Source organism: Arachis stenosperma, chromosome 6, assembly GCF_014773155.1.
Source record: "Arachis stenosperma cultivar V10309 chromosome 6, arast.V10309.gnm1.PFL2, whole genome shotgun sequence".
Classification (NCBI taxonomy): Eukaryota; Viridiplantae; Streptophyta; class Magnoliopsida; order Fabales; family Fabaceae; genus Arachis; species Arachis stenosperma.
In genome coordinates, this window is record NC_080382.1 from 145509463 (window position 1) to 145518930 (window position 9468).

At 28.7% G+C, this 9468-nt stretch overlaps 2 protein-coding genes across 2 annotated transcripts; one reads left to right on the top strand and one right to left on the bottom strand.

The window, feature by feature from the left end:
- Positions 1-403: 403 nt before the first annotated feature.
- LOC130934940 (rust resistance kinase Lr10-like) lies at positions 404-2210 on the top strand. The gene is made up of 2 exons (XM_057864458.1): positions 404-1034; positions 1138-2210. The coding sequence occupies exons 1-2, from the start codon at positions 404-406 to the stop codon at positions 2208-2210; spliced, it is 1704 nt and encodes a 567-aa protein (XP_057720441.1).
- Positions 2211-3794: 1584 nt separating this feature from the next.
- Positions 3795-5695, bottom strand: LOC130934941 (rust resistance kinase Lr10-like). Its single transcript, XM_057864459.1, has 2 exons — positions 5086-5695; positions 3795-4891 (listed from the first exon to the last, which is right to left on the bottom strand). Exons 1-2 carry the CDS (start codon positions 5693-5695, stop codon positions 3795-3797), a joined length of 1707 nt encoding a protein of 568 aa, XP_057720442.1.
- Between the last annotated feature and the right edge of the window lie 3773 nt (positions 5696-9468).

A 9468-nucleotide genomic window follows, 5' to 3' on the forward strand; every position in this document is an offset into this window, starting at 1 on the left:
TAATGATCATTTAGCATTTCTCTTAATTACAAAAAAAAAAACTAAAAAAACAAACATACAAAAATATTAAATAATTATTATTTTTCTTTGTAAGTATCGTATATTTAAAAAAGAATAAATATCCAATAAATATTTTTTTAATTATCTTGTAATTGAATACATATTCAAAATTAATTAAAAATAATAGAAAAATTAATCTATCCAGTAAAAGAAATTCTTAAAGTTTTTAAAAAATAAAAATTTATTGATTAAGAAAACATCGGATCCAAAATTCTTTTAAGGGCTAATTGGAGTATTCACTCCTTAAAAAATTATTAACCCATCCTACAATCAATTTTTTATCATTTTGAACTTGGTTCATTTACAAAGCAAAGAAAACTTTGATTTCCCATTATCATTGACCATGGCAGCATTATTATTGATGCTGCTGCTGAATTTGAATCTGGACATGGGAATTTACCATGATGATCCCGTTCCATGTCCCGTGCGTCTCTACTGTTCGGAAGACGAAACCAATATCCTTGAGCTGCCTGCCTTTCCATCTTCAGTAAAACTCCCCGTCACTTGGATTAACTACACATTAAACATTTTACAAGTATATGATCCCAAACGCTGTTTTCCAGAACTCTTTCTCACACTCAATTATTCATCATTTTATCCTTTCCAATCGATTAAACAATCACTTGATTTCGATAGTTTTGATGATCCTCTATACCCAACAAACTGTACTTTCTTTGATTGCTCTTCAAGCGTGCCACCAAACATCCTCAGAGGCTACTACGAGGAACAAGATCTGTTATCTTGCCCGATTTTTATTGCTTTAGATGACGACAACATCATCGAGTCCAACCTTGTATTCTGCACAAAATTGACTCGTCATGTCTTGCCAATTTCCATATGTAACATACAGTGGAATTGGGAACCATTATACTTAGTATGGTCCACAGAAACTTTCAAGAGTGGATGCTTTGTTGCTTGCAACGTAGCCAACAAGGGCACTGAACACCATGAATCCATTCTTTTATCCCTTACAGGTAACAAACTTAAACTTGGATTAAACACCATTATGGTATATTTACTTGGAAAGTTCAATGTGTTTATAATGTTATGTAGGTGCAACTCTCCTTGTGCTAATAGTGGGTGTCATGTATCATATATATTGCTATTATAGAAACAAAGGAGAAGATCAACAAAGAGTTGAAACTTTTTTGAAGGACTACGAGGCATTAAACCCAGCAAGATTCTCTTATGCTGATATCAAGAGAATTACTAAGCAGTTTAAGGACAAGTTAGGTGAAGGAGCTCATGGAGCTGTCTACAAAGGTAAATTAACTAATCAAATTCTAGTTGCCGTCAAGATTCTTAATAAAACAGATGGAGATGGGACAGAATTCATAAATGAAGTGGGAACAATGGCCAAAATCCACCATGTTAATGTGGTTCGCTTGCTTGGCTACTGCGCCGAAGGATCTCACCGCGCTTTGGTTTATCAGTTCTTCCCCAATGGTAATCTGCAGAGCTTCATTACTCTGTCAAGTGACAAGGAAACCTTCTTTGGATGGAACAAGATGCATCAGATTGCTGTAGGCATAGCCAAAGGGATTGAATATCTTCACCAAGGCTGTGACCAAAGAATTCTGCATTTCGACATTAATCCTCGCAATGTCTTGTTAGATCAAAATTTCACTCCTAAAATTTCAGACTTCGGTTTAGCTAAGTTATGCTCCAAGAATCGAAGCACTGTGTCCATGACAGCAGCAAGGGGAACCTTAGGATACATGGCGCCTGAAGTTTTCTCTAGAAACTTCGGCAATGTGTCTTATAAATCTGATATCTACAGTTATGGAATGCTATTGCTTGAGATGGTTGGAGGAAGAAAAAATACGAATGCGAGTCAAGAAACATTTCAAGTTCTATATCCCAATTGGATACACAGTTTGCTTGAAGGAGATGACACGTATATTCCAATTGACGATGATGGAGATTTTAGAATTGCAAAAAAACTGGCAATAGTGGGACTATGGTGCATCCAGTGGCACCCGGTGCACCGTCCCTCCATGAAAAGTGTAGTTCAAATGCTTGAAGCAGAGGAAGATACGTTGAAAGTGCCTCCGAATCCTTTTGAATCTATAGCTGCGACTAGTTCAAGTGCAATTATTCCAGCAAGATTCTTGAATTTGGAATTGGAAGTTATTCCAGAAACAGACTAGTTTAATTGAGTTACTTTAGTTTGGACTATTTAAGATTCGTTAATTGATCTCTCTCTCTCTCTAAAATTCATCTCTTTCTCTATCTTTCTCTGTATTTATCTGAAATGGCCTCCATTCATATTTTAAAAGTGCAGTTATTTACAGTACAACTAAATAATTGTTCACGACTTTTACAACGCTAAGGTCAAGTAGACAGCAAGGCCTCTATTGAATATACCCTTGTTCTTATCTTTTTAATAGAAAATCAGAAATAGAGTGGTCAATTTGGATAGTGAATGCCGGCACAAATTAATTTTAAAATTGAATTGAATTTAGTGTAATTAACCAAAAACAGAATTTGGAGCTGAAATATGTGGATATAGAATTTCCATTTTTCATAGTGCGAGAAAATGAATCTATCACTTTGATTTGATCTGAAAAAAAAGTGCATTTTATATTCTACAAAAAAAAAAAAGAAAGGCTTCTCACTGACTAGAAAAAAAAATTTCTTACAGATTGCAAAAAGGTTAAAAGAAAAAGAAAGGAATTCACTTAAAAAGGAATATTTTCGGATTTCACCCACGAATCACAACAAAACTATACACACAATTTTCAGCCGAATGCCGGAGTTACGTAAACTATTCCATATGCTACTTGCCAAATACCGTGTCGGACATATAAAAATATCATCTTATTTTATTTATTAATCAACAAGTTAACAAACCACTAGTTATCATATTGATAATCATTTCGTAATATTATATATAATTTAGAGTATAAGGCTATAAGCTACTTAAGAAATTGTCATTATAAAAGTGCTTAGTTTTCGTCAAGAATTTTAGACGTACAAAGAACAAGATGATAAGTCTACAATATGTGGCATCTAGAAGTTCAACCGAAATTGAGTATAGAGCCATAACAAATGCTGCTTATGTGAAGCTGTGTGGCTCACCAATTTGCTCAAGTTTATTGATATTACCATTGATTTTGCCATGTTGTTTTTGTGATAATATGCCGACCATTCAACTCGCTTCTAATCCTACTTTTTATAAAAGATCCCAATATATTAAAATAGATTGTCACTCTATAAGAGAAAAAGTTAAAACAGGCTTCATCAAAACAGCATGTACACACTCTATTCTTAATTTAAATCATTTATTTTTTCATCACCAAAGTCTCTGAACTAATATACAGCACATAAATTTAAATAAAAACAAAAGCAATAAAAAAAAATCACATCTGCAAGATATACTTGTCCTTTTACTTAACATAATAAGAAACAAGATCGTTAAAAAGCTAGGTCATGGATGGTAACATTTTTCTGAAGCAGCTCAACTGCGACCTCTGAAATCGACATATAGTTTCTATTGATGCATAACGGTTCGTCGGTTCCTAGCTTCATAATTGAAATAGATGTTACACATACTAATTAACGTGGCGTTCTATCAGGAGCTAAGCCACTTCTTTATATATATTTTTGTAGGTATTTTTTACCATACATAACAAAAAATTAAAAGGTGAAAAACAACTTTCTTTGATTACAACATCACACACATGCACACACACCAAGTGATAGTTAAATGTCTAATAATATGTTGAATCAAACTAGTCTGTTTCTGGGATTACTTCCAATTCCAAATTCAGACGTCTTGCTGGAATAATTGCACTTGAACTAGTCGCAGCTGCAGATTCAAAAGGATTCGGAGGCACTTTCAACTTGCTTTCCTCTCCTTCAAGCATTTGAACTACACTTTTCATGGACGGACGCTGAACCGGGTGCCACTGGATGCACCATAGTCCCACTATTGCCAGTTTCTTTGCAATTCTAAAATCTCCATCATCATCAATAGGAATATATGTATCATCTCCTTCAAGCAAATTATGTATCCAATTGGGATATAGAACTTGGAATGTTTCTTGACTCGCATTTGTATTTTTTCTTTCTCCAACCATCTCAAGCAATAACATCCCATAACTGTAGATATCAGATTTGTAAGATACATTGCCGAAATTTCTAGAGAAAACTTCAGGCGCCATGTAGCCTAAGGTTCCCCTAGCTGCAGTCATGGATACAGTACTTTGATTTTTGGAGCATAACTTAGCTAAACCGAAGTCTGAAATTTTTGGAGTGAAACTTTCATCTATCAGGACATTGTAAGGATTAATATCAAAATGCAGAATTCTTTGATCACAGCCTTGGTGAAGATATTCAATCCCTTTGGCTATGCCGAGAGCAATCTGATGCAACTTGTTCCATCCGAGAAAGCTTTCCTTGTCGCTGGACGAAGCAATGAAGCTCTGGAGATTACCATTGGGGAAGAAGTGATAAACTAAAGCGCGGTGAGATCCATCAGCACAATATCCAAGCAAGCGAACAACGTTGACATGGTGGATTTTGGCCATAGTTCCTACTTCATTTATGAACTCTGTCCCATCTCCGTCTGCATTATTGAGAATCTTGACAGCAACAAGAATTTGATTGGACAATTTACCTTTGTAGACAGCTCCATGAGCTCCTTCACCTAACTTGTCCTTAAACTGCTTAGTAATTCTCTTGATATCAGCATAAGAGAATCTGGTTGGGTTTAATGCCTCATAGTCCTTCAAAAAAGTTTGAACTCTTTGTTGATCTTCCCCTTTGTTTCTATAATAGCAATATATATAATACAAGGCAGCCAGTGTTGAGAACAGGAGAGCTGCACCTGCATGCCATTATAAACAAAATTCAATTTTGTAATACTAATACAATATTTTTGGGATAGGCATAGTTCTTGGCAATATACAATAGGGCGGAGTCCCTTGCTTTACTCTATCTATTCAAACATAAATGATATTCTATGAAGATAAAATAATAGTAATAGTAATAGTAATAGTAATAGTAATAGTATTGTCTCACCTATAACGGGTAAAATAATTGATTCATAGTATTGTGTCCCCTTGGGCATGTTGCAACCAACGAAGCATCCACTATGGAAATTTGTTTCCGACCACACCAAGTAGAATGAAAAATCCCTTATAAATTCGGCGTGCATTGGCAGAACCTGATGGGACAGTTTTCTGCAGCGCACAAGATTCGTGCTGACAATGCCGTCGTCATCGTCGGCCGCTTGAATCCGGCAAGGTAACGTGGTGTACTCGCTATTTGAAGGACAATGGAAGAAAGTAATGTTGGTGGGTTTAAGTGGGTAGTTTTCATCATAACCAGGGGCAGAGTAACCAAAATCTCTTCGAATGAATCGGAAAGGATAGAATGATGAATAATTGAGTTTGAGAAAGAGTTCTGACAAACAGATTCCGGCAGCATACACTTCTAGAGTTTTGGATTTGAAATTAATGTGACGGACGGGGAGTTTTACCGAGGATGAAACTCCAGGGAGCTCAAGAATATTGGTTTCATTTTTTGTACAGTACAGACGAACGGGACATTGAACAGGGTCACGGTGGCTAATTCCGATGTTGATGAGATTGAAATTGAGAAGCAGAAGCAGGATGAATAATGCTTCCATGGTCACTGTGGCAACTGGCAAGGAAGAATGTGAGTTTGAGAAATTACTTTGAATGTTTCTTTCCTTGGTTTTTGTATGTGTGAACTCATCTATTTTATTATATAAAAATCGGATGTCTGCACTTAATGATGGAGCTGACGTGGCATGCTCCGGAGAGTGTTTCCCGATTTAATTATTTTAACTCATTCAATACAATTTATTACTATGACTTAATTATATCAGCTAATTGATTTGATTAGATATTTAAATATTAATATAATTTATTATAATATATATTACTTAATTAATTTTACTACATTAATTATAATTTGTTATATTAGTTAATTAATTTATTCATTTATAAAGTCTGAAATAAAATAAATAATTTGTTGTTTATTCTAATTGAATTCATTAAATTTAATTATACATTATATACGAATTTATAATAATTTATAAATTACTCTAATTTTTAATATTCAATAAAATAATTTGCAAATCACTTTATATTATATATGTATTAACAAAATATTATATATATTTTAATGTGTTAATTAAATATTATATACGCACAAAAAAATAAATACAAAGATGATTTATATAATATTGATAATATTATATTAGCACAGTGATTTTTTTTGTTTTGATATCATATAGTATTGATAATGATAATATTATTATATAGTATTATATAAACTTTCTAATATTAGTATAGAAAATTAGAAAATTATTTCTTATGGCAATCATTCTTAGTGGAATAGTGTGTCCCTTATATAGTATTGATAATTGTTGCTTAATTTAAAGTAATTATATATTGGTATCTTAAATTTATTTTTCAATAACGACCTAAATAGATAAATCTAATTGAATTGAATGATTATATAAAATATTTTATATTATTAATATACTAAAATTAAATTCAATTTTCGGTACAGAATTTTATAGGTAAATTTTATACAAGATTTAGTTATTTTTTATATTTTTTATTTGTTTTATCTGTGTTACTTTATTTAATTTTAAGTATCGTCATATTTACAATTACCGCCAGTATGATATTTTATAAAATATGAAAATTAATTTTTTTTATAATTTAAATATCAACGTTTGAGTTAATTTTAATTTAACTTTTTAAATTAATATTATCTTTCATTTAGATTTTAATTAATTTAAAATACAAAAATACTAATATATTTATTGTCTTTTTAAATAATAATAACTTTAATTTATTTATAGTCTTTTTTTCTTTTTATATTTTGTTTAGCAAAGATAATATATGGATTATGATGGAATTAAAAAATACTCTATGTGATGCATGTTTGGCACTGATAAATTCATATGAAATAAAAAAGAAGAAAACAGAAAGCTAAAGAACACTGAGTTGAATGGTGTAAACAGATTTATTGAAGCCAAGTGTCTTGGGTTCTCATGTCTCATCTCATTTTTCAAAGTTCAAACACATTTTAAATATATGAATTTTAATTATATTTATTTTTCCCTCTTCAATAAATACTACAATCTCTTTCTATTTTTGCTATAGGCTTGTCTTTTATTTAAAAAAACACACAAAAAATGTAAAAAAAAATAAAAGATATTAAAATTGTTATTATATTTTAAAAAATTAAATGCTCTTTTAATTAAATATCTATGTAATTTTTATCTAGATAAATAAATTGTATTTTAATATATTGAGTGGTAAATATAAAAAAAATATATAATAGATAAGTTAAAATAACGAATAATGAGATATCTATCTATTCTATTTATTCTATTATATAAAAATCGAATTCTTGCACTTAATAATAAAGTTGACATGGCATGTTTCTTAGAATGTTTTCTGATTTATTTCTTTTAACTCATTAAATACAATTCATTACGGTGGATTAATTATATCAACTAATTGAGATATTTAAGTATCACACAATTTAATATTATGTATATCAATTAATTGAATATAATTGTTAGAGTATAATTTGGATCAATTAGATCAATTAGCATTATTTAACATATCTAAATATTTATTATAGAATATTATGTCTTTATTATTTCGATTCTCTTAGCACCTATAAATACCCTTCTATATTGTATCATTTTACACAACTTGAATACACACAAACCTTTTCTCTACTGCTCTCTCTTACCCTTTCTAATAATAATAAGTACAGTTTAATTTAGTTAGAAGTTCATTATTTTATAGTCTTCTATAAAATAATCTTTTTATCACTTTGGATATTTTAACTCTTTTTTCTTTTTTTTTCTCTTTACATGTAATTTTGTTGTGCATTAACTTTGTTTATTTAATGATGAAATATACTCATGTTAATTCTATCATATAATAGTTTATTTTTCTCCTATATATTTTGATTTGTATAGTTACTATTGATCTTACTGTTTTCGATCTTGCTGCTTTTGTTTTCTTGAATTGTTCTTTATTTTTTTTATGACTTGATAATTAAAAAAAAGGCAAAGAACAGAAAAAAAGATGGCCAAAGACAAAGGTTAGAAGCCTAAAGCAGCAACATCATTCCTCAACATTATTATTAATATGAAATTTATTATTTCTTTTCTAACATTCTTTAATACAAGCTTCGTTTCTTTTTCTTAATTATTATTAATACTTTTATTCTTTTCTTCTCGAATTATAAATCTCCTTATAATAATTTTTTGATCGGATATTTTTTTGGTCTAATAAATTTTTTCCTCTATTTTTTGTCAAAAATAATTTATATTAGAAAAAAAGATAAAAATGAATTTTAAGATTCAAATTTAAATAAGATGTGCAAAGGATAACTATTGAATTCATTTGGTCGATTTAAACACTTTGTATTATCGTCATTGAAAATTTCAAATACTATTATAAAATTCTAAATATTTTTATTTTATTGTTCTTAAATTATATATTATACCGTATATTTGAAGAGTTTCATCTTTTTAAAAATAAAGTGTGGCATTATATACTTTTTTAGATACAATAAATGAATAATAAGGTTAAAGTGAGTAACAAAATTGATTATATAATAAAATACAAATTTTTAGAATTTCTAGCACAATTAACAAATTTTTAGTTTCAAAATAAATGTTTACTCTATTTTTTATCTTTTATTTGATTTTTTATAATTTTTATTTTTTTAATTAATTATGATTGTAATAACTCATCATAAATTTTTGTTTTGTAAAAAATATTTATCAATCATAAAACACAGAAGACTCCAAAAAATTTAAAAAATATTGATTAATCACAAAATAAAAAAATTATGAATTGTGCTTTAATTATGTTGTAAAATACAAATTTGGACTATTTAAAATTAGTTTTTTACTATTAATGTTAACTTCAATCATAATAAGGTAAAAAATAAAAATTGTATATAATAATTTAATTTTATTATTTATACAACCAAAATTATTCTTTAATATATTATATCCTATTTATTTTTATTCATTGATAATCTTTAGTTATCTATTTTCAATAAAAATTTGAATTGATTAAATAGATTATTTTTCAATTAGTAATATAATTATTGTGATATTTACTTTATTCAGTAATCTTTTTTAATTTATTTAATCTGATTAATTATCTCTTTCTTATTTTATGCTAATTTAACTAATTAAAGTTAATAAATTTTAGTTATTTTAATTCTTGTAACTTTTTATTATAATAATGTATTTCTATTAATGTATTAATATAATTTTAATATTTATATGTCATTAATAATAATAATCTCATTTTAAAGTGATGTTTTATTCCCAATATATATATATATACATAAAATTTATTAAATTATTTCTCTTCCATCTAATAA

What these genes read in the sequence shown, in the direction of transcription:
- LOC130934941 (XM_057864459.1), bottom strand. Translation starts at nt 5,695, where the DNA reads ATGGAAGCATTATTCATCCTGCTTCTGCTTCTCAATTTCAATCTCATC. An exon ending in AATTATTTTACCCGTTATAG is followed by an intron (nt 4,892 to 5,085) that starts GTGAGACAATAC and finishes AATGGCATGCAG; the next exon opens with GTGCAGCTCTCCTGTTCTCA.
- LOC130934940 (XM_057864458.1), top strand. Translation starts at nt 404, where the DNA reads ATGGCAGCATTATTATTGATGCTGCTGCTGAATTTGAATCTGGACATG. An exon ending in CATTCTTTTATCCCTTACAG is followed by an intron (nt 1,035 to 1,137) that starts GTAACAAACTTA and finishes TTGTGCTAATAG; the next exon opens with TGGGTGTCATGTATCATATA.